The sequence below is a fragment of the Mandrillus leucophaeus genome, unplaced genomic scaffold (genome assembly GCF_000951045.1).
Source record: "Mandrillus leucophaeus isolate KB7577 unplaced genomic scaffold, Mleu.le_1.0 Scaffold1225, whole genome shotgun sequence".
Lineage (NCBI taxonomy): Eukaryota > Metazoa > Chordata > Mammalia > Primates > Cercopithecidae > Mandrillus > Mandrillus leucophaeus.
In genome coordinates, this window is record NW_012100599.1 from 266,503 (window position 1) to 291,973 (window position 25,471).

A 25,471-nucleotide genomic window follows, 5' to 3' on the forward strand; every position below is an offset into this window, starting at 1 on the left:
TCACTCTGTTGCCCAGGCTGGAGTGCAGTGGCATGATCTCGGCTCCCTACAACCTCTGCCTCCTGGGTTCAAGCGATTCTCCTGCCTCAGCCTCCCGAATAGCTGGGATTATAGGTGTGCACTACCATACCCAGCTATTTTTTTTGTATTTTTAGTAGAGATGGGATTTTGCCATGTTGGCCAGGCTGTTCTTGAACTCCTGACCTCAGGTGATCCACCTGCCTCAGCTTCTCAAAGTGCTGAGATTACAGGCATGAGCCACTGCACCTGGCCCCATCCTTTGCTTAAAATATGGAATAGCTATGAAATGCAGTGATTTTTGATGTGTAATTCATTCTTTGAGTTAAGGGTATACAGCTGTAAACTAACAACAACAACAACAAAAACAACATATGAAAAACAACATACAAAACAAAACACATGCACACAAAGCAGATTTTTGCAATAAGAGCATATCTGCCTTTTTCTTTTATTTTTTTATCGTCTGGACCATACAGTGGGGTTTCCCATCATCCTGAACTTTTCCAACTTGTTTTCTTATATCTGGCTTTTAAATTACTTACTTTTGGATACAGCATAGAACATAAACATTTGAACATTAGATTCACAAGTTCCATGCCATCTCATTTTCCCAGCTTTTAGCTTCCACAAGAAGAGATTATGAGAAGATACAGGAGGAGCTGACACGTCTCCAGATTGAAAATGAGGCAGCCAAGGATGAGGTGAAAGAAGTTCTCCAGGCCCTGGAGGAGCTGGCTGTCAATTATGACCAGAAATCACAGGAAGTGGAGGATAAGACCCGGGCCAATGAGCAGCTGACAGACGAGCTGGCCCAGAAAACGGTTGGAGCATTTGTGTCTAGGGGGTGGGACTTCCTTGGCTGCCATTCCTGTACTCATATTGATATTCATTGACAGACATGGTATAAGGAGGCAGTAGCTGAATAGTTATTCAGTGTTAGATGCATTCCCTGAGGTCCCTCCAACAATTGAAATACTTCATGCAAGTGACTTTTGTTCACTCATCCTGGAACTGCACATCATGACTGTTTTATATCCAGAGAGTCGATAACATTAGTGGGGATGCTTTGTGGGAATAGTCACAAGAGTGCAGACTTTGGAGCCAGAAAAATCTTAGTTACAAGTCTGACTTCATAACTCTTAGACCTTAGCTGAGACAGTTAAGCTTCGTGAGTATTCATTCCCTTATCTGTAAAAATGGTGATGATAACATGCTGCTTGCATGGTGTGAGGATTAGTGACAGTTTATGTAAAGCACTTAGTGCACATCTGTGCATATGCTACAGTATCAATACATACATCTCAAAGCATTGCTACTGGCAAGAGTGGGGTCCCATGGAAGATATGGACTTCACTCTTCTTGCTTATACCCTCCTGAATGAATTCCATTCCCTCCAGTCAGCTTCCTGTCCTGGCTGTTACCTTCAGGAGCCTGGAACTAAGCTGCCCTTGTTTGCTGGTTTGCTGTTCTGTTTTAAGCCAGTGCTTCAGCCTGCACATTCCCTTATTTCCAGATTCTCCAAATGAAAGACACCATAGGTTCTGCAGTGAGCTAGCGGTAGCAGGAGCAGTGAGTGTTTGGCATGGCGGGGTGGAATATGTCCTTTTCTACCTGGAAAATGGGTGGTGGAGAAGCTGACTGGCTCTAACCTGCTGTCCTTAGTACCTCTGCCCAGTGGCCTGGTGTCCTGAGCTTGTGCCCAGCCTGCTTTGTGGAAAGCATCCAGTTTAAAAAGAAGTAGCAGATGGCGCAGGAGAATGCTGATCTGCCGACTGTGAGGCTGACAGGAAATGCTCCTCACGGCATACATTCAGCTGCATGGAGGAAGACTTTTCTAGCAGCTTCCCAAGATGGGGACTACTGCCTCTGAGGATTTTAAAAACAAGATGACATAAGCAGTTGGCAATACCAAACAAAATAAAACAAACTCATTCCGAAGTCGCTTAGGAAAGGGGGCGACTTAGATTTCCTCTGCTTAGTGTTTTCTATCGGATTATTTTAATTAGTCCTTCATATTACTTGCTTCTTAAAACAATGAAACATTTTTCATAATACAGTTTTTAATTTGGCATGAAACCAAAGTATTACTAGATTGGTGTAGAAGGCTATTAAAATTAGACAGATTGTTTAAAAATGCTGTAGCTGCATATGGGAGAATTTTATAAATAGATAACCGTTTTCCTGATGTTGAACATTAGTTAAGAATACATACCTTTTGGCAAGATACATGAAGGATGAAAAAGAGAAGAGTTTATTAAAGTTTGACAAGAAAATAGAGCTTCTGCTATATAATGAGAAACCAACTATTTATTGGTTTTTAATAAGTAACCTATTGTTGGTTTGTAATAAGTAACCTAATTTTGAAAAAAGATGAGTGTTTAATTCAGCTTCACTCTGAAAATTTGAGGACTTTATTTTTGAAGTTGTTTTCTAAACTTATTAAACTACCTCTTGGCCATCTATTCTAGACCCATCTGTCTTTATCAATTTAGGTGGGAATATGGAGGTGGCCCAGGGAGCAGGTTTGTTTAGGAGTGGAGGTGGGGACCCTTGCAGGTAAGTTTAGACCCTGAAATGAAACAGATAGGACTGACATAGAATATCTGGTAAGTAGGAAGATGCAATTACATGTTATAAACTTAAGGACTTCTTTTTTGGCTTTTACTTATTTTTAATAACTTATTTCCCTGACTTGGAATTGTCATCTGATATGTAGACATATAATGTATCAGGCCATGTGATATAACTTGTTGATAAAGAGTTCATCTTCTTATCCAAGAATGCAGTGCTATGCGAGAGTTTGCCTTAAAAGAATTCTTAGGTTGAAGTCATGTAAGTCATGTCAAAGAAATCCATTCTACATGATGGTGTTATGTGTAATGTGGAGTGTATGAAATTGATGGGCAACTCTTTGAATCTGTTGTTGAAATTTGTTTTTCAGACTACATTAACAACCACGCAGAGAGAGCTGAGCCAGCTACAAGAGCTTAGCAACCACCAGAAGAAAAGGGCAACTGAGATTCTGAATTTGCTGTTGAAAGATCTGGGGGAGATTGGTGGAATTATTGGCACCAATGATGTGAAAACTGTAAGCCAGCCCTTCTTTTATCTTCTCTACCTGCTCCTATCAAGTTAGCAGGGTCTGTGCTTTACTCTTTTAAGCATTCAATGCTTAGCACTGTGCTTCGCATCTGCCATGTGCTGGTTAATGTTTGAATGAATGAAAAAAGGGCTAATTGAATGACTGAGTGAATTGTTTGTTGGGGTGAGGAGGAGGAGAAAAAAAATGATCTTTCAGGTCTAGGCAATGTCTTCAAATCTTGGTTGGCTTTGTGTAAGTTGGTTTATTTCTCAAACTTATTTCCTAATGTTGTAGAAGTTTGGAATTAAATCACTTAAGCAACAGTTCTAGTCTCAGAATTGTGTTTTTCCTTTTCTAAAAGAACCCAGTGGAGTGAAAATTCTCCAACAAGTCGACGTGAAAGTATTAGGATTCTAACAGTGGCTTAAGCAATAAAATCATATTTAATTATTCACAATATGAGAAGTCTAAAATCTTGCTACTCAGGGTGTGATCTTCCTCACCTAGGAGCTTATTGGAACTACAGCCTCTCAGGCCCCACTCAGACCTATTGAATCAAAATCTGCACTTTAACAAGATTTTCCAGGTGATTCTTTATGCTTATTAAAGTTTGAGAACCAAATTTTGGTTTGGTGCCATGGCTCAACAATGTCAAATTCTCAGGCTTTTTCTCTATTTCCTTTCTCCTGTCCTCAGCCTGTTTCCTTTTCATAATCCAGATGATTGTGCCTCATGGTAGCAAAATAGCTGCTGTAGTACCGATCATCACATCCTCACTCAACCACATCCAAGGCTTAATCCAGGAGGGAAATGTATCCCAGAAGTCCCCAGGAGACATATCCTTACACTTCATTGGCCAGAATTGGATCACATGACCACTCCACATTTCTGGGAAAGCAAAGGGGAATAGGATTACTATAATTGGCATAAATCAATCATCCAATCATGATGAATCCCTTGGGGTTGTACACGTTGTTGTTCTTGGTTTTTTTTTGTTTTTTTTTTTTTTAAGACAGTGTTTTGCTTTTGTCGCCCAGGCTGGAGTGCAGTGGCACAATCTCAGCTCACTGCAACCTCTGCCTCCTGGGTTCAAGCAATTCTCATGCCTCAGTCTGCTGAGTAGCTGGGATTACAGGCATGTGCCACCAGGACCTGCTAATTTTTGTATTATTATTATTTTTTTAAGTAGAGGCAGGGTTTCTCCATGTTGGCCAGGCTGGTCTCAAATTCCTGGCCTCAAGTGTTTTGCTCACCTCTGCCTCCCAAAGTGCTGGGAATACAGGCGTGAGCCACCACATCTGGCCATTGGTGCTGTTGACAGCAAGAAAGTCAGAGATGTGGGGATAATAGGGGTGGTATAAAGCTGTCCAGAAGCTAGGAATAGAAGGAAGAGATAGAATTAAAAATGGTATCAGCCAAGAACAGGTAACAATTTGCTGGAATATAGAAAGGCCAATTGTTATCATTAACCAAAAAAAAGGATAGAGACATTTTTAAAACAAAACAAAGCTTTATTGAGGCATAATTTACATAAAGCTGCACATATTTAAAGTATGCAGTCTGAGAAATTTTGACATATGTGTACAGTCATGAAACCATCAGCACCATTAAGATAATGAATGTGTCCATCTCTCCCAAAAGTATGTAGGGGAGGTTTCTGGTCTCTCTATTTTGTTTCATGGATCAAATCTTTCTGCCAATACCACAATGTTTTGATCACCATAGCTTTATAATAATATAGCCTGTTATACAAAGGAGTCATTGATGAATATATGTTGATTTTGTTGAGCTGGGGAATGGTATTACATTGCTTACCTTACATGTCACAATTTCCTGAAACCAAATTCTTTGAATTTAGCCATTTTATCTTTAAAAGGCTGAACTCTACATCAGTCTGCTTAGTGGGAACACTCAAGTTGTGAGTTGGGATTGTTAAATACTGGAAAATGCTCCCAAGATCAGGCTTCTTTTGTAGACTATTTCTGGGAAATGTTGAAAGCCCTTTTTGGATGGCGTAACAGGTCTCAGCTTAGAGTACATGACCTCTCGTAAACGTAACCATTCTTTCATGGAACATTCATTGTAACCAATTATTTCATAAATCCTTGTGAATGAATCTAATTCTAGCACAGACTTCTCAGATACTATAGAGTTAATCTTATTAAGCTTCAGTTTGGTGATTTTGTATTTGAAGATTTAATTTTTTGAACCATACATTGGTGTTGAGCAATAAAATTTGATGTGAGGTGATTAAGTGGCCTCACAATATGAAGGTGGAGTTGATTTATGGGAAGTTGATGCTTGCTGCTGATAACGATAAAGGAAGAAGGTATTTTTATGCTAAGTTCTAAAATAGAGCTGATGAAAATGCTAATGAAATCAGGAGTGTCTGGGTGCTTCAGTATTGAAAAAAGTCTTTACTTTTGGGACTCTGAAGTATGATTGAGATTGAGATTATTTTTAAATAATCAATTGCATGTTTTTGAGATTATTTTTGGATTCCAGACATTGGATGTCCTAGTTAATTTCATTGATAGCCCTCATTTATATCATTCTTGTTTTTTTCATATAATTATGAGTTCATCATTAGGGTGATGAGAGCCAATGGAGTAGTATGACTTTGGGTGAGTCACTGTACTTCTTTGGGCTTCATTTTTCTAATTTATAAAATGACAAGATAAGCTCAGACAATATCGAAGATTGTCATCTCAGAAATTACATGACTTCTGCACATTTGTTTTAGATTTATCCTTATAGGTACAGGTACTTTTCTTATTGGTCATAACTGTGAATTGATATGGTAATTCTTTTGATATAGGAGAATGAACAGATCAAGGAAATTTTCTTCAGTGGTTTTGTATTTTTGTTCCTAAAATGCCATTTAATTTTCACAAGGTCCTTCCTGGTAGGACTCTGGGATGGGGGGAAAATGTGGCCCTTGGAGCCTTCCCCAGTCCATACTTCTAGAATATGACAGCTCTGAACAGCCAGAAAACAGAAAAACCCATATATCCTCAGCTCAATCATGTCTTGAAACATTTCCAGAGTCCAGTCATTTTGTCTCATCAACAAAACAAGATGAGTCCAGCGTATAACAAGATGAGCCCAGTGATAGCTTTATCCGAGTTTATGAGTGAGCCTTCTCTTCCTGTCATGTACTGGTGGCACTGAACTGTCAAGAGAAGTATGATGAGGTCCATACATTTGGAAAGGAGAGCTCTATTTTTCATAAAGGGTTGCAGGCTGCAGGATGACCATTCTTACAGGTTGGGAAGTGTAACCTCTGGCCAGAAGCCAGAAATAAGCACTTTGAGGGTGGAAAGAATAAGAAAGGGATTTATGTTTTTCACAGGGTGGCCAAATATACTTATTCAACAGGTTACAGGAGGAGTTATGAAGATTCATGAAGGAGTGGCATGTGCATGTATAGTAGGAAAACATGTATGCAACATGGGTCCATGTTCACTTTGGTTTAGAGACTTAACATTTAAATGTATTATAATTAGGCCCTATACATCAAAGGGTGAAGCAGAGGACATGAAGGCTCTCTGTGTGCAGCCTTAGTAGCCTGCCCAGAACCAGAACCACTTCGTGGTTGGTGGTCTCTTGTTGGGGAAGGAACACTGGTTGGTGGTTGTGTTGAAATTGCAAAAGAGAAGGGCAGGGGCAGGCCGTGGTTGATATCAGCAGTGAAGCAGTGGAGTGAATATTTCAAAAGGGCTGGCTTCTATTTAACCCTTGGGGAAGAAGGCCTACTGCCGATTGGCGAGGGAGGGGGTATGACCAGGCGTTTCCAATTTCACAATCTGTCATGGCCTGGAACTCGGTATTTAACATTCCTCTGGGGTCTCCTTGGCCATGAGGGGGTGTGTTCAGTCATTTGGGGGTTTAGGATTTTATTTTTATTTCTTGGGGCCTACCTTACCTCACTACCTTCAAAGGAATCTAGCCAGAAACTGAATAGAAAGTTGAGGTAGAGTAAATGAACTGAATTGGACTCACTGCCTAATTTTCATTTGGCCCACACTGACTTGTAGGCCTTTAGATGTGAACATGCACCTTACTTACCTTGGGTGTGGTCTAGGAATGGCAGTAGTTCATCATCTTGCACAGCCACTCCATGCTTGAGAGACGGGGTAGGGAGGTGGAGAGGTGGGGGTGACTCCCTGTATAGGCAGGTAGAAGCAGCAGGCCACATCTTCCAAACATTTCATGACGGTGCGGTCTTTTCTCCTGGGTTGGTCATTGATACTGGATCCCATGGTCTAGTATGTACTACTGGGGCATTATCAGACTCTGGGACAGTTATAAATAACATTTCAGCACAAACTGATTATTTTTTTTTTTGAAATAACAGTGTCCTAAAATTACTGGAAACCTTTGAACATGAAACCACTAAATATATGAACTCTGTAGTGGTAAGAAACCTCACAGTTAAAAACCATTTGTTAGGGGTATTGTTTTTATCCATCAGGCACAAACCCAAAATCTCCTTTTAGATCTCCAAGGACAAGAACTGGCTTCAGAAGTTATAGCTCTGGTTTGGAAGAAGAAATGTCTAGCTCTCATTTTGGAGGAAGCCCATCTTTATACATATCTATATTTTTACTCTTCCTCAATTTACATGGGATCTGGGCATAAAAGACAAAGTGTCCTACTTTAACAGACCTGGAAAAGAAGAAGGATTCATTCTTTTCCCAGGGTGCCAGAGCTGCTGGCTTAGCAGCGTTTTCCTACCAGGAGCTGGTGTAGGCTGTGAATTCCATGTGGAAGAGATGGATTTTACCTTATCTTTCTGCAGAAACTGGACAAGATGTAAGATACACCTGGTCAGGCTCAGAAAGGTGTTTCTCATCCCTCACCTACTCTGGACTAAAGACAATGGCAGAACACACTGAACTTGAAGATTGCATGCTTTGGAATAGAAAAGGAATGTAGTGAAGAAGGGTGTCGGTAGGCAGATCTTTGGCAGTCGGAAGTAAAATGAGTTTAACAAGGACCTCCATGAAGGTAGAGTCAGAAATAGATACTTGTCAATTTTCTTGCTGTTGACATACATTCTGCAGTATTATTGACACTGGAGTCACTTGACATGTACTATCGTTGAATTTTTTTTAAATTTTTAATTTTGATTTCAATAGATTTTTGGAGGACAGGTGGTGTTTGGTTACATGGATAAGTTCTTTAGTGGTGATTTCTGAGATTTTGGTGCACCCATCACCTAAGCAGTGTACACTGTACCCAATATGTACTCTTTTATCCCTCACCCCACTTCCCACCCTTTCCTCCATGTCCCCAAAGTCCATTGTATCATTCTTATGCCTTTGTGTCCTCATAGCTAGCTTTCACTTATAAGTGAGAATATATGACGTTTGGTTTTCCACTCTTGAGTTATTAATACTTCACTTAGAATAATGGTCTCCAATTCCACCTAGGTTGCTGCGAATGCCACTATTTCGTTCCTTTTTATGGCTGAGTAGTATTCCATGATTTTATATGTGTGTATATATATACACATACACACACACACACCCACATTTTCTTTATCTACTCGTTACTGATGGGCATTTGGGCTGGTTCCATATTTTTGAAATTGCGAATTGTGCTGCCATAAACATGCATGTCTTTTTCATATAATGACATCTTTTCCTCTGGGTAGATACCCAGTAGTAGGATTGCTGGATCGAGTGGCAGATCTACTTTTAGTTCTTTAAAGAATCTCCACATTGTTTTCCATAGTGGTTGTACTAGTTTACATTCCCACCAGCAGTGTAAAAGCATTCCCTTTTCATCACATCCATGCCAACATCTATTATTTTTTAATTTTTTTGATTATGGCCAGTCTTGCAGAAGCAAGGTGGTTTCACATTGTGGTTTTGATTTGCATTTCACTGATAATTAATGATGTTGAGCCTTTTCCATATGTTTGTTGGCCATTTATATTGTTGTTGAATTCTTATGGTAAGGTTGATGCCAAATTACAGGCACTCAGCAGTGTCTAGTGTACTTCATATTTGCTACCAAATTTCAAGGCTGATGCCTGATTCCATTTTTTTAGCCCTTAAATGTTTATTGAACAGATAGTTATATGATGAGTGAATGACAGCAATAACGACATAAGTGGGCACTCGGGAGTGTACTGTGGAACATCAAAAAACCATGGTTGGAGTCATTGTATTTCAACCAAAGGAAGCCTCTGTTTCTGCGCCGGATTCTGGACGAGGTTCTTTGTTTTCTCTTAAGGTGCTAGGCTGCCCTCTGGTGGCTAAACAAAATATGCACACAGTTACTTGTTCATTTGGTCAATTGCTCTTAAAGACCCCGTTTGCATTGAGCCGATGGGTTTCTATCCCAAGTATCTTGCTTCAACTTTTGTTTCCAGTAGAGCTTTGAAACTTAGAAACCAAATATAGATCATGCAGGAATTCTGGCTGTCAGAATCTTCTCTTCTAAGGTGGATTTAGACTGTTGTTCTCAGAGGATCTTAAATAGTGAGCTAGATTACTGTCTGCTTGAAAGGAGCAGGTGTGAAAAGGCAAAGGAAAATAGACTGGTAGTAGTAATGAAAAGTTATGCTGAGAAACCTTCATCAAGAAGCCCTTTGGTAATTCATAGTACATTCTTATTCATTCGATTTTCTATTTAATTGAGGACTAAACATGGAAACACCTTTTTATTTCAATCCTTGTTTATAGAAACATATTCAAGGCATTATACTACTTCTCTACCTGAATAAGCACACTATGGAGAACATTAATGAAGTTTTGATTTGAGTTTTTATAGGAATTCAGCATCACCTTTAGGAGCATTAGGTCTCGCTGCTGTTACAGAGATATAAGGTGTAAGACATTGAATGGAATACCTTTCTGAAGTTATCTCCTTTTAAAAATCTTCAGTGTTTCTTCTTATGCTGTCATCTCTCTAAAAATTGATGGTAATGAAAAACCTAATTAATTGAGGATTATATTTAGTAGGGGGTTTCAACTGAAAGTTTGACCTGAGGTTTAGGAGAACGTGGGGTTGAATGTTTAGTACTTTCCGCTTGTCCTTTAATTGGGATTCTGAACCAGAAATCCATGGACACCTTGGGGATCCAGGGGCAGGTTTCAGGGGAGTCCGTGAACCTACAGAAATTGTGGGCAACATTTGAGTGTGTCTCCTCCTGTGCTCAGTTGGCAGATGTGAATGGAGTCATTGAGGAGGAGTTTACCATGGCCCGCCTGTACATCAGCAAGATGAAGTCAGAGGTCAAGTCCCTGGTGAACCGCAGCAAACAACTCGAGAGTGCCCAGATGGACTCCAACAGGAAGATGAACGCCAGCGAGCGAGAACTGGCAGCCTGCCAGCTGCTCATCTCCCAGGTGGGCCCTTCCCTTCCCCCTCATTGTCTTGAGATCTGCTGCCTCCATGCCCTTGCTGGTGCTGATGGTGCGCCATAGGCTTAGTTGATGGACTTTGCTTTGTGTAAGCTTGGCCTCCCCAGGCGATGGCAGCCCAGGTCTCTTCTTAGAGCTACATTTTGTTGTGAGAAATACATGAATTCTGATGAGTCGTTTCCCATAGATAGATGGCTAGCTAGCTAATGAATGTAAAAGATTGGGTGGAATCTCTAAAATTCCTATGAGTAAGGCAATATTCCCTCATCTTTTAATCTCTACCATAGGTCCACTTTAATATGGAAAAACAAACTACTACTAATAGTAGTAGTCGCAAGTGGCATTTTATTGAGCGTTTACTATGTACCATATACCGTGCTAAGTACTTCACATGCATTGTCTCACTTAATCTTAAAAAAATCCTGGTAGGCAGGTTTTATTATTATTCCTCTGTTTTAGACAGGCAGCTGAGATTTAGATTAAATATATGTCCGAACACCTACAGACAGTGAATGACAGAGCTGGGCTACTCAAAAAAATGTGTGTGAACCCAAAGCCCATGTCTTCAGGGGCTGTTCAAGTCCCAGGGCACATTTCACTTGCCTATCGAGTAAGGCTGCTCTTCTTCCTATTGGAGTGGCATTTTCAGTTTAGTAAAGTAGCCTCAGAAAACAGCAACCCAGTTTCTGGGCTACCACTGATATCGGAGCTTGGTATTTGGGTCTGGCGTTTCCAGGAGGGGTCTAATTGTACACTACTTACTGCCTTATGCCAGGCATTAAAATAGGCTGTCATTTGGAGGAAACAGGAAACGATACCAACATGGATTGGTGTGTCAAATAATACTGAGGCGGACAAAAGCATACTTTGTTCTGGTGTGCTTTTAACCATAATAATGTGTAATCACAGAAACATCTCCAACCTCTCTGTCTAAAATGAATCCACAAGGTTCCATTTTATAACCAACATAATAAGCAGAAATGTATTGAAAAGATTATTCCACGCTAATGTGTGATAGTAAAATCGATATATTCATACATTGTTGAGAAAAGTATAATTTGGTCAGTCCTTTTGGAAAGCACTGTAGAAATCAGAAACCATAAAAATGTAAGTATAATTTAGTCCAGTAATTTCACTGACAGTATTTTTCGTTGTTAATGAAAATGAAAAAAATTTATTTCATATGGTATTCTCATTTCCTGATTAAAAATATTAAAAGCTTTTATGCAAGGTATTGAAGACAATGTTATTTTGGATTATAATAAAATAAATTGCCCAAATATCCATTGATAGACTAATAAGATAAAGTTACATGGAATAATATTATGCAGCTCTTATAAAAAATGTAAAAACCTAGCCATTGGGAAAGTCTAATTATATAAAGTTACGTGAAAATGAAAATGCTGAGTTAGATTTATGTTGTGCTTTGCATTCCTGCAGATAAGACCAGGAATATCAGGGGGAAATAGTCGATACATTGGTTTATGGTTTACACCACTTTTTCTGGATTTGCTTTAGAATTTTATTTTTTATAATTATATAGTTATTATCTATGAAAAGTGAAAATAAAAACGATGTACATAAGGGAACAGTGCACCCCATATGTGATTTCTAGGTCATCTATGATACCAACAGCATGTGCTTTGACCAGCCTGCTTCTAACATTTGGGGGCCAAGGCAAGGGTACTAATAGAGACCCCATGGCCTGCAGCCCACCCTCTTCTCTTTCAGGCTGGACATACCAACTCCATGTCCAAGTCCCTTTTGCACCCGGTGTGAACTGATGGAACTGTTAGATGCCAGCTGCCATTTGTGTAAATGGGTGAGGAAGAGGTAGTGCCAGTCCTGGCCTTCAGACCTGGAGTAGGAAGTTTCTAGGTCCCCAGTACTCTGAGTGTGGTCTAGAGGAGACATAGGTTCAGGTGGACATGCTCCCTTGGCCTGGGAACTCTTTGCTTAGTGGAGTAGGGTGCAGCCAGAGGAGGGCCCAGTGGGGTACTCTGAATCGTCCAGGTGTCAGACTGACACTGACTTTGCTGTATGAGATCAGAGTCAAGAACATTAGGATGTGTTGAGTTTAAAGAGTACCTGTTCTAAAGTTCTCTTTCTACATCAGCAACAAACACAGGCTCCATTAAGTGGTGGTTTGCACTCTGCTACAATTCATACATTGCAAAGATTCGACCATTATTTCCTGAAGTTCAAAAGTAACAGAAACCATGGCTCTTTATTTTCTGATGTGATCTAAGGAACCTGGCAGTCTTTCCAGTTGAAATGCTATCTTCTGTGTTTACATTCATCCTCGTCACCAAAAACTGTGCTTATAAGATGACTGCTCCAACGGAGTTGTGTTTTCTGGAGAAGTTATTTCATTAGATTAGAGCTCAGTCTCCAGGGTCTCCTGCCTAAAGCTGAGCTCCCTAGATCTGGAGAGGGAAGTGTTCTGTACACATTTTCCATCTGCCTAGAAGTTACCACTGTCCCTGTTCAGCCAACAAGCTCTCATTCATTCATTCATTTCACTAGTATTATATTAAGCACCTACCCTCAGGGAGCTAACAACTAAAAAAGACAAGACAAATGATGTAGACGTTAGGTGCTGTAAGAAAGTGTTGGGGCCTGAGTGATAAGGAGCTAGCCGGGGCAGTGTGTGTGTGTGGTGTGTGGTGGGTGGTGATGGTGGGGAGGGAAAGCTTCCAGGGAGAGGAAAATGCAAAGGTCCTGAGATGGGAATTGGTGTGTCTGAAGGACAGAAAAAGGAAAGACCTAATATTTGAATGGTGAAGATGGAATCCAGAGGTGCATGTTCAATGAATGAGGCCTTCAGCCCCGCACTTTTCCCAGCCTGTTTCTCTCGTGCACGCTTTTCTCTGAGGAGCGAAACCCGCTTGGCCTTCGGCATCTCACGTTAAGTGGATGGTGAGGAGGGGCCTGCCATGAGTGGTGTCTGTGGGGAATGAAGCCAAGAAGCACAGGGAGAAGCAGAGGTCTGTCTTGGTGTGATTCTGAACACCAAGGCAAGGGTGAAATGGGCACCATTTGGTGGTGGCACTCAGAAAAGGGACTCAGGAACCCCTCCTGTCTCGCATTTTCCCACCAGTCAATTCCAGACCAGCCTGGATGATCACCTGCTAGTCATTCACTCTTCCTTTTTGCTTGTTTAAAGCACGAAGCCAAGATCAAGTCTCTGACAGACTACATGCAGAACATGGAACAGAAGAGGAGGCAGCTAGAAGAGTCCCAGGACTCGCTCAGCGAAGAGCTGGCTAAGCTCCGAGCCCAGGGTAAATATTTGACTAACGCGCAGGTGTCAAACACCTGGCCTAAGGCAGACAGCCTCTGGTTGACTGGAATCATGATGTTTAGTTTTGCTTAGTTGAAGTATTTCTAGGTCTGCTGCAAACAATAGCATAACTGAAAAAAAGGGAGAGATTTCTATTTCTTTTTTTCTTTCTTTTTTTTTTTTTTTTTTTTTTGAGACAAGAGTCTATCTCTGTTGCCCAGGCTGGAGTGCAGTCCGCGATCTCAGCTCACTGCAACCTCCACCTCCCAGGTTCCAGCGATTCTCCTGCCTCAGCCTCCTGAGTAGCTGGGACTACAGGTGTGCATCACCACACCCGGATAATTTTTGTCTTTTTTAGTAGAGATAGGGTTTCACCATATTGGCCAGGCTGGTCTCCAACTCCTGACCTCATGATCCGACTGCCCCAGCCTCCCAAAAATACAGACATGAGCCACCGCGCCCAGCTTAAAAGGAGAGATTTCTAAGAGACCGTTCCCAGCCTGAATCTGCTCATCTTCCCATTTCCCCACAGTCCACCCAGTTACCCAAATCAGAATCCCCCACTCCCCACCTCCTGACTCTAGTTGGTCACCAGAGCCTGTTCATTCCACCTGCCAGAGGCCTCTCTGGTTCACTGCCCAGGTTAACTAAGGACTGTGGCTATATCCATCTACCCATGCCCACCCTCAGTCTGCTCTGGGCCAGCCACTGTGTGGCATCCCAAGGGATGATCCTAAAATTCACATTCTCTCTCTGTCCAAACCGACACTTCTAACCCCTCCATGGCATCCCGTTGCTCTTAATATAAAGTTTGAACTGCCGTGGCTTCGCTGGCACCTCCTTGAACAAGCTCTTCCCTTTGCCAGCCAGCCTTGTGATCTCCTGAGCTTAGGGAAGTGCGTCACACATAGGAAGCATTTCATAAATATGAATGAATAGAAGCTGAAATTCAAGAGAAGGGACTAGAAATGCAGAAACTAGAACAGGATTAAGAATGTATGTGCCATGTAATGTGAAACTAGAACATACATATTATGAGTTGCAATGAAAATTGTTACAATTCTTTTAGAAAGCCATTTGAAAATACATATTAATAATTATAACATTTTTCATACCTTTTGATCATCACATCTCAGATATTCATTGCAGAATTTTAGATCAGCAAAAAAGAGGAAGCCATCTAAGTGTCTAATAGCTAACACACTATGGTGTGTTATTTAATAGAACTTTTTTTTCACATGAAATACATGAAGGTGTGCTGCAATATTTATGATGCAATGTTAGGTGAAAATCACAATATATCATTGTATCTTTACTATGGTTATAACTATTAAAAATGAATGAATGCGACTGGGCACAGTGGCTCATGCCTGTAATCCTAGCGCTTTGCGAGGCCAAGGTGGGCAGATCATGAGGTCAGGAGTTCGAGACCAGCCTGGCCAACATAGTGAAACCCCGTCTCTACTAAAAATACAAAAATTAGCTGTGCATGGTGGCACACGCCTGTAATCCCAGCTACTCGGGAGGCTAAGGAAGGAGAATCGCTTGAATCCGGGAGCCGGAGGTTGTAGTGAGCTGAGATCATACCACTGCACTCCAGCCTGGGTGACAGAACAAGACTCCGTCTAGAAAAAAAAAAAAAAAAAAAGAATGGATGCTTGGGTTCCTAGGAATTCATATTTAAGATAAAAGTGGTTCTGATAGGGTAGTTGGGATGGTGATGCTGTTATCAATTTTTATATTCTTTATTGTTGTTGTACAGTTTGCTCAGTAAATACATTTTGTGTCAGATGCCAAGGCAGATTTAAGAAGAAAGAACATACCCACTCTCTGCTCTAACCTCATAACATGTTCTTTGTGTGGTAACACGTGCATGTTAGTAGGTGCACCATCAAAAACTGCACATGGAAAATCACATTTCTCTCTTGCATTCAGTGGTTTCTGCAGTGGGGCCACTGAGTTGAAAAAAAATAGACGCAAGAAAACCTGAAGTGGAACAAACTAGAGAGAAATAATGAATTGAATGTCACTGTTGTAAAGCACTCTGCTCCCTGGCACCCCAGCTCCACAGCTGGGGCTGCCCATTGCACCTGGCATTCAGGGAGTGCCAGTGACCGAGCATATGCTGAGACAGGAGTGCCACACTGCAGCCCTGCCCCAAATGTGGGGCCTTCTGATTTAATCTCAAAAGTGTTATGCTATCTTTCCATTTCCCATGTTCCCATCCTTAGAGTATGTTTTCCTGCCCCAGATTCTTAGAGAATAAACGCCTACACATGGGAGGTAAAGTAGGTCTTCCTGGAACTCCCATCATGGCATGGGTCCACAGGCCACCTAACAGTCACAGAGGGCTTTATCATCTGCAAGGCCCATTTATGCACATGACCTTGTGCTGATCACAGAGACCAGGTGGGAAACAAGCCCTCCCAGGTGTGCGGTGACATAAAGCCAGAGTGCAGTCCTAGGAGGACCGCCCCCCGTGAGCATTGTCCCCTACAGTTGCTGCACTTCCCTGTGGAAGGAATGCTGCAGGAGGAGGCAGCCTTGGCTTTAGCCAGAAGTCTTTGCCTGTTGCTTTATGCCGTGGTTGTAACTGCTGATATAAGCTGATGTTTCACTCTGTTGCCATTTTTCTTGCTTTTTATTTAATTTTTTTTGATTTTTGATTTTGGGTGTGAGTCCCACTGGTTAAATCTTAAATCATCATTTAAAATTCAAAACAGAAAAAATGCATGAAGTCAGCTTCCAGGATAAGGAGAAGGAACATCTGACGCGGTTGCAGGATGCTGAGGAAATGAAGGTGCGTGTGACCGCCCCTTCCATTAAGCCCAGTGTGCATTTGATGCATTTGGATTGGAAATGCTTGTTCTAGGAAAATCTGTCACCTTCAGATCTGTGTATGGCAGGGGAGAGGGGAGAGGAGCTGCTGGGCACTCAGAGTCCATCTCAGAGTGTGGTCTGGCTTAGAAATGAACAAGTCCCGAAACCCCAAGATGTCTGTAGAGAATGGTTAAGTTGCGTTAATACCTTTGTCTTCCCCATTCCTGATGAAGAGGGATAGGGTAGCACCCCCAATCACTGCATGGGTTCTTTTGTCGGAGTTAACTTCTAAGGATTTCTTCCTCCAACCTTTATGAAGAACACACCAAATTTGAGTTTCTATCTCAAACACAGAGATTTTTCTCTTCGTCACATTTTAAAGAGTAAAGGAAACTTGATTGGGGAGTAAGACTTTTAGGTGAATAAAATGAGACAGGAGAAGATGTAGGATTTTGATTAGTTGTAGGCAAACTATGAGCCTCACTGAGTCAAAGTCCACAGTTAAAGTGATGTCCACGGCATGCCCCTACTCCAGCCAGCAGAATAAAATCATGCCTTGTGGGAGTCCCTTTCCTGTCTTCAGAGTGTTTTGGCAGAAAGGTCTCCTTTGGACATCATCATAAATCTGTACAGCGGGCAGGGCAGGGGCTTTTATCTTAATTTTACAGGTGAGGGAGTGCAGCTCACACAGGTTACAGGTTTGTCTGAGGTTACTTGAATAGGGAGAGGTTGGTGCCCTCTGACTGACCTGGCTGGAGAAGCTCAGGGTGGACTGGAGAAGCTCAGGCTGGGCTGTAGAAGGTCAAGGAAACACTTTTAGTTGGTGGACTAATTGGCTCCTAAGGCCCACTTGGTTTTATAACAGATCTTGGGTTTTGTTACCCAATAAAGCAAGGCTGGGTCCTGGGCGCACAAGAGTCAGAAATGCCCCTAGTTTTGGGATCTGACATCTGAGGGACACAGGGGAGGAAGTAGGTCCAGATCCAGGGCTTGTCACCGAGTGGGCTGAGTGCCAACGAGTGGATGACATGTTTCTCTTGGCCTGGGATGCAGAAGGCGCTGGAGCAGCAGATGGAGAGCCACCGGGAAGCTCACCAGAAGCAGCTGTCTAGACTCCGAGATGAAATTGAGGAGAAGCAGAAAATCATTGATGAGATTCGGGAGTGAGTTGGCCCAGGACTCCAGGGGTGTGGGGGTGGTCATGCCTCGGTCCTCTTGGGGAAGCCCGGAAGGATGTGGCTCTTAGCCAAGGGCCCTGCTCACCTTGCCCTGTGGGCACTGCCCTGGTGACACAGCAGGCTGGGCGGGCGGCTTCCAAGGTCTGTTCTCCCATCTGGAGCTAAGCCTCCTGGAACCCTGGCGTGGCAGGTGGCAGGCGGGCCCAGCTGCCTTTCCCAGTCCCCGAGGGCTGGGGTCACATAGGTGATTCCGTGGATGGACGCATGCCGCAGTAGATGGGGGAGCATCTGTAATGAAAGCACCAAAGAAAAGAAAAAAGAAAAAAAACTTGGTCCTGACTGCACGGTTCTAGTAGGTTAATAAACACTTGAGAGAAGACAGCACCACTGCCTCCCCTTCTCCCCCTACACATACACACTCACTGTGCCACCCAGCCACCTGGTTCCATGTGCTCACTTCTTAGGACCCCACACTGTCATGTGTCTGCACAGGCAGAGGTGCCAGCGACCTGTGGCACTGCCACCAGGATGGCATCATTGCAGTTTCTCTCTGGTAACACCCCCTCATGCTGTACTCCTGCCTTGTCACAGCCTCTGACATGCCCTCTGCTCCTTCAGAATGATGTTTTCAAATGCTCTGCATAAAAGATTTGGGATTACAAAGAAAACCAATTACATTGAAATGCTGATCTCCCCACCCCCACCCCACCCAGGGTCTTCACTGTTCTCTTCCCTCCCACTTTCTGTAGATGAAGAAACAGATTTCTATATGGGAAGCAAGGTGAAATGATTTACTTAAGGTCACATTGCTAAATAGGAATCAGATTGGAGTTAGACTTTAATTCTCCAGACTACTGATCCAAGTCCCTTTTCAATGTGTGTGAGCCGCTTGAAAGGTACATTTGCATTTTAAAAGAGAAGAATGGTAACCCAAGCAAAAGTCTAAATGGTGTGACCCAGACTCGGTGCCCAGTCCCTGAAGGAAGGCACTTAGACTCCTCCCTCTTTTTCTCCTCCCGGGCCACCCCCTGCTGTTGCCATGTGCTTTCCCTTTCAGGGATATCTCACGTTTATTATTCTGATTAATCACCCTCACATATTCACCTGGAAGGGAGGGGGAGGTGGGACGGAAGGAAGGCGAGAAAGAGGGCGGGTTGGTGAGTGAATTAGGAGGTGGGGAAGCTTCCTCGGTCTGTGCCCTTCAAATGGACTCTGGGCTTTCCTTCTGGTGGTGCATAGCTGTTCCTTTACAGGCGCTTAGGCGTGGCTCTAGGAAAGGTTTTATGAGTCCTAGGCTGATGTAAATGTTGACCAAACACCCTCAACCAGATGGCAAGTTTCTGTTTGCAGCAGAGCCCAGGCTGTCTTTTCTTCATAATTTCTCTCTCTGCCCACTCCTTGAGGGCAGAAACTGCCCCGGTATCAGTGAGGCATTTGGACTTGGGAGATGTTTTTAGAACGTCAGACCAGAAAGGAGGGAAGGTGGAAATGGCCAAATCAGGTTCCCCGAGGGAGTGCATGCCGTCGGAGGGGCTGAGGAAGCAGAGTTCTTCTTACATGGGCTCTGTGTTTTAAAATATCAGCCCTTCTCCCATCTCATTATTTTTCCCCTGAAGCTCTTGCCCAAGCAAACTATAAATACATCCTCAAAGCCTTATGTTTCATGACTCTTAGATGCACCCCAGAAATTAGTTTTCACTTGGGCAGGGAGGAAGCTGTGAGGTTGTTCTCTGATCCCTCCAAATCCTGCAGAATTACTGCCTTTATTGTACAGAACTAATAGGGTTGGAACAGAACCACGGTTTTAGCTGGATGACTCAGAATTTCAGACTGATGTGGAATATATTGCTTTTTCCTCTCAATTTCAGTTTGAATCAGAAACTGCAACTGGAACAGGAGAAGCTCAGTTCTGATTATAACAAGCTGAAAATAGAGGACCAAGAGAGAGAAATGAAGCTGGAAAAGCTCTTGTGAGTGCACTCTAAATATTTCCCCTATTTTCTCTCATCCCCATGATATTCTGGTTAGATTGGGCTAATTTAAAAACAGACAATGGCTATTTGTGTGCTTGCTGGTTGGTTTTGTTTGATTTATCTGTGGATGCAAACAGTATCTGCTGAAATCTCTGAGTCCCCTATGGTGGTCTATGGTTCCTTTTTGTTTTTCAGATTGCTCAACGATAAAAGGGAACAAGCCAGAGAAGACCTCAAAGGGCTGGAGGAGACAGTGGTATGTCAAGATATTTCCCGATTTATGTTCGTCTCCAAGACCAGATTTGTTTGTGATTTGTCGGATTGTTTATTTCAAAATTTTATCCATGCACACCTTTCTGTGTAATGTTTTAGATAAGACATTCTACGGAAAAGTAGGATTTGTAGAATTGAGTCCTCAACTCTTCACAGAATCAGTCAACCAATCCACCTATCCTGAGAGCAGTAACCTGGAGCCCCTGAGTGAGGATTAAGCTGAATTGCAACTTAGCAATTTTACAGCCCTGTACTCTGTGACATACTTCCACTCAACATTCAACAGATATTTATTGAGTGTCTCCTAACGGCTGGCATTCTTCAAGGTGCCTGAATATATCCATAAACAACAGAGATAAGATCTCTGTCCTTATGAAGCTTACCTTTAGCTGCGAGAGATGATAAACAGTAAGGAAACAAATCTTGCACTCTATCAGATGGCTATAGAATGTGCAGAGGTTGGTGACTGGGGGAGGCTCCATGAGGAGGTGACCTTTGAGCAGGGACTCGAAGAAGGAGAAGAGGTGAGCCATAGAGATATGTGGGGGAGAGCATTCCTGGCAGAGGCAACAGCTCATGCCAAGGCCCTGAGATAAGCCCAGGACTCTCATGTTGGGGGCCAGCAGGGAGGTTTGTGTAGCTGCAGCTGAGGGAAGGACAGGGATATAAGGTGAGCACAGAGAGGTAAAGGCCACAGTGATGCAGGCCAGGTAAAACTTTGAGACCTGCAGGGCTTTGGGTGGAGGAGTGATGGGCCCAGCTTCCCTTTGGAAGGGCTCGTTATTTGAAACCCTGGTTGGTTTTCTCTGTCCTGTGTCTGGGTTTGTTGGCATCATCTCCTCTGGTCGGCTTCCATTTCAGCTGCTCTGTGGGATAGCTGCCTGGCTCCATGCCCCACAGCCTGTGCTTCAAGACAGACCATTCTAACATAGCCTCTCCATTTGGTGAAAACACGTTCAGGCATTTCACATGATTCAACGACAGGGAGAAACTGTTGGTTAGATACAGTCATCCATTTTGGCTCCGTTCATGGGTCATGTGGATCTGTGTGGGACTGATCCATCTCCAAGGACCTGGTGACCCCACATTGGTGGCAACTGTTTGCTTGGGTCTGGCCCCGAGATTGTGCTCTGGCCCCTGGACTTATAGTATTTGTTGCACCTCAAAGCCAGGGAGCGGAAATGAGGGCACCAGCCATTGGAGACGGAAGATGCCTGTGTCCATTTGGAGCATGGAGGAGGAGCCCGTGGAGGGGGCTGCTGCTGGGGAACCTGAAACGAAGCCACACAATTGCTTCATCTACATCTGTTTTACCAGAGAAGTGATAATCCTAATTATAGATAATTATAGAAATTCAGAAAAATATTGAACATTAAAATTTCACTATATTTCTACCAGCCAGAGATCAGTGATATCAATGAAATATTTTGGGATCTTCTCTTCCTTTACACCCGTGAGCTCTCAGGCACTCTCACCTCACTGTCCCTAGCCATCCACGCCCTCTTTCGGTCTCACTGACATCTACAACTCAAGCACACGAGCACATCATCACACACTCACACCGGGGCTCACAAGTCCCTTGCAGTCAGCTGCTCACTGTCGTGTTCTCATGCCTCTGCTCAGCCACACTCACTCCTGCATGCTCCTCCATACACAAGTACTTACAACACACACTCTTGTTACACACAGGACATGCGCACTTGCATGCACACACACAGCTTGCATTCTCACTAATGATTGTCCACACTTTCTCATTCGCACATTCACACAATCTCGTGCAGTTGCTCACCCTCACTCCCCTTGCTTGCCTTCACTCACACCCACATCCATGTTCACACTCCCTTGTACACTCCTGCACAGATGCTGTCTCAGGACACTCCCCCTCACATGCACGCAGGCGCATTCACACATATCACCCTCATGCACTCTTTCAGTCACAACCACCTCCGCTCACACGCACACTCATTTCCATGCTCACGGACTCACATGCTTTCTCCTCTCATACGCTCAGGAGTGTGATATTTAAAGAATGGTTTCATCAGCTCTTTTGCCTTTTTTGAAGTTCGAGTGGTCTTTTGCGTCTTTTGAATGACGTATTTTCCTCACTAGCTCCTCTGTCTCCCTGCTCGTCCTCTCTCCCTCCCACGCTGGGCGCGGTTCCACGCGCTCCCTCCCAGGCTGCTCCCCACTCGCACCCTCGCCCAGCCCGTGCACGCGGACAGACCCACTGGCTTCATGGCACCCACATTCTCTCCCTCACTCTCACTTACCACCCACACGCATCGCATGCACGCTTTTAAAATCCAAGATTGGAGCCCTGCAGTGTATGCCGTTTTAGACTCGGATGTTTTCACTCAGCCTTGGAATTCTCCCTGAGCCGTAAATGTTCTTCAGAAATAGACGCGCTGTCCTTGGCTGACTGTTCTGCCGCTCTCCTCAGCGCAGGGCCTGTTCTGCCTCCTGGAGTGTTTGGGTGGGGTGAGTGGGACATGGAGCCTGCTGACCAGGGGGTGAATGCCCGGGAAGCCCGCTGCAGGGCACAGTGGTGGAAAAGGCCGACTGGCCGTCGGGGCATCCCTGGCCCCGGGCAGCTGACTGGCTGGAACAGGACACTGTCTGGGCTTTGGGGTGGGAGCTCTCCTCTGGGTGCGTTGATGAGACTTATATTCCCTCCTTGCTGGTCCCACCCTTGCTGTCCACTGTAACAGGAAGCTGAGCCTTGAGCTTTGGCATGGAGGGTAGCAACCTGTGAAGAGGGACATGTGTGGGGAGGTGGAGGGGTGATAATGAACGTAATAGAGGAAGGAACACTGCCACAGGAGGCCGAATGATAGTTGCCCGAGCACAATGTGCGTAAATAAAAGGGACAAGTGATTTTAAATGATTTATACTACCCTTCCCAAACTGTTTATTGTTCAGTCTCCCTAAAAACAAACAAAAATGAAAGAAAGTTCCCAACCTCAGGACTCTATATTTAGTATTTACACCCTAGGAGAATCCTGGCCCTTGGACAAAGCACTGTTCTCATTCCGTCCTCTGTTCCCATTCCCTTTTGGTGTGGTGGTGGTTTTATGAAAAATGTAAACTGTGATTACAGTTCAATCAGTAATGAAAGCACTGATGGGAGAGAGAGTGCATGCAGGGTGGGCGCAGGTGTTAAGGAGCAGGGTATCCAGGCTGAGCTCCCTCTGGCAGGGCCTGGGACAATGTGTAACATAGAGAGTACTGCACCCCTGCCCCTGGGCTGAAAGGCGGCACAGCCTCAGACAGGTCCTGTGTGCACATTATTCATAATCACAGATCCATTTGGTTTCCTGCAGAAAGTAATTTACCTCATCTGAGGACATAATTGACTTCAGGTGCTTCTTATTTCAACACAGAATTGGACCCAGTAATAAGACCTTAAATTAACAGAGAACTTTTACTGCAAGAAACTTAGTGTTTGTATAGCTTTATAGTATGTTTTTTTCCTTTTAGATGTGAGCGTGTGTGAGTTGCGTCCCTTGAAATTCTGTGTTAAAGTAGGTCAATTTAGACAAAGTTTGCATGCAGAATTTAGCTCTCTCCTCTTCCTCTATAGGAAAATATTTTACAAGGAACTAATTACATCTCCTATAGTAAACACATGGAGACTTGAACAGACAGAAACATTTGATCTTCTGATCTTGTTAACAAAGATCACCAGATCTGGCTCAGGCTCTTGTCTCAGCAATCTAATTCCTAAGGTTTCATTTGTAGAAAGTAATCCAAAATGAAGGGGAAAAATGTCCCCAAGATTACAGTGAAAGTTTTAACAACAACAATAAAAGGAAGCAATACAAGCCTAATGAAGAAATGGCTTTTATGATATGAAATATGCATCAATAAATTCATACTAGTCACGTTTATTGGGCACTGAATATGTACCAGAAAATGTTCTCAGAACATTATAAGGTTCATCTCATTTAATCTTGACAGCAATGATGAGGCAACTACTGTTTTTATTGTCATGTTAGCAATAAGAAAACGGAGGCACAGAAAGGTTAGATAACTTGCCCAGGGCCACCCAGGAGGAAAGTCCACGAAATGCCTCATCCCTAAGCTCAGTGATTAAAGCAAACAAGCGTGTGGACTTGCGCCTGAAGCAGGTGTGGAGACGTGAAAAATGTGAATCAGTTACGGTGAGATATTGTGGCTAACTTTTCATTTAAGCTTGTTGGTATTACATTGTAACATTTATGTAATAAAAAGAAAAAAGAAAAAAGGAATTCATCCTGATACAACGTAGCTCAGTAGAAATTTTAGTGAGGAAACCTTTTGAATTTTTGTGGGTGAGGAAATGTGTGGTTCCACTGTGAACAGATAAGCAGGCTTTGTTCTAGTTTACAATTTGTGGTTTGGGTTCTCAGGCTCTGCACCTCAAGGTGCTCCAGTAATGATACTAGGTCCAGCAGTGGGCATGGTCAGGGTGGGGGTGTCACAGGGAAGGGGGGCGCACCAGCGGCATCCATGGCTGGCTCGGGAAGTGTCTCGGGGAATGATCTGGTGCCAAATGTGCCATAAATTCAGTGAATTGCTACATTTAAGTGACCTTTAAAAATCTTCTCTTCCAGTCTAGAGAGTTGCAGACACTGCACAACCTTCGGAAACTCTTTGTCCAGGATCTGACCACCCGAGTTAAAAAAGTGAGTTCTCTTTTGTCTGAATGGGACTGAGAAGAAAATCAAAGATGGCAGGGAAGAATCATTTTCAGTTGAAATACCACTTGCTTAAGTCGGAGCTGGTTATGCTTAAAAATTAATTACTTCACACCAGAGAATGTTATTAAAAGAATGTGCTGGAGGCAAAAAATACTTGGTAACATTTTCCCATCTGATTTTTCCTTCTTAGTAAAAGGAAGTCAGAATGCTTTCCCTGGCCTTCATTTCAAATGAACACATATTTTTCTGGCCCCCACTATGTGAGGGCGACTGCTCTTGACACAGAAACATTTAGAGTAGTCGTTTCAGAAAGCATTGCCCGGAAGCCTGGAGAGGCTGGACTGAGAGAGCCTCTTATTTGTTTGTTAAGAGGCCATTAGGGGCTAGGTTAGAGTTTATGAAGCACGTCAACATCCAGTATTTATTTGCTTTTCCCAGCAACCATGTAAGTGGTGCTTAGTGTTCCTGTTTTTGCAAATGTGGAGATAGGCTCAGATGTTAAATAACTTACCCATATTGCACTGGTGGGAAGAGCCAGAGATGGGTCTGGAACCCAGGCCTGCGGGATCTCTGGATCTGAGCTTCTTCTGTCCTCTTGCTACACCAGCAATCTGGAGACACTCTGTAATGGTGACTCACCCAAACAGCTTGCAGAGGTTTAAGGAAGGAGTAAGAGGTGAAGGCAGCAAGAGGGCTACTCTTTCAAAGTGTTTAAAAGTGATGGATGACACAATGGGCCATGTGTAGAGGGATGGTAGGATTGAAGGGAGGTCTGTTTAAGAAAAG

At 43.3% G+C, this 25,471-nt stretch overlaps 1 protein-coding gene across 1 annotated transcript in view; it reads left to right on the plus strand.

Moving 5' to 3' along the window:
* The window catches only part of KIF5C (kinesin family member 5C), a 109,912-nt gene that overhangs the window by 58,686 nt on the left and 25,755 nt on the right, over positions 1-25,471 (plus strand). Inside the window, exons 13-21 of the mRNA XM_011971464.1 lie at positions 636-842; positions 2,963-3,109; positions 10,276-10,464; positions 13,646-13,763; positions 16,486-16,562; positions 17,636-17,745; positions 19,629-19,730; positions 19,929-19,989; positions 24,599-24,670. Of these exons, the coding sequence (XP_011826854.1) occupies positions 636-842; positions 2,963-3,109; positions 10,276-10,464; positions 13,646-13,763; positions 16,486-16,562; positions 17,636-17,745; positions 19,629-19,730; positions 19,929-19,989; positions 24,599-24,670 (1,083 nt within the window). The remainder of the gene's footprint in view (positions 1-635; positions 843-2,962; positions 3,110-10,275; positions 10,465-13,645; positions 13,764-16,485; positions 16,563-17,635; positions 17,746-19,628; positions 19,731-19,928; positions 19,990-24,598; positions 24,671-25,471) is intronic.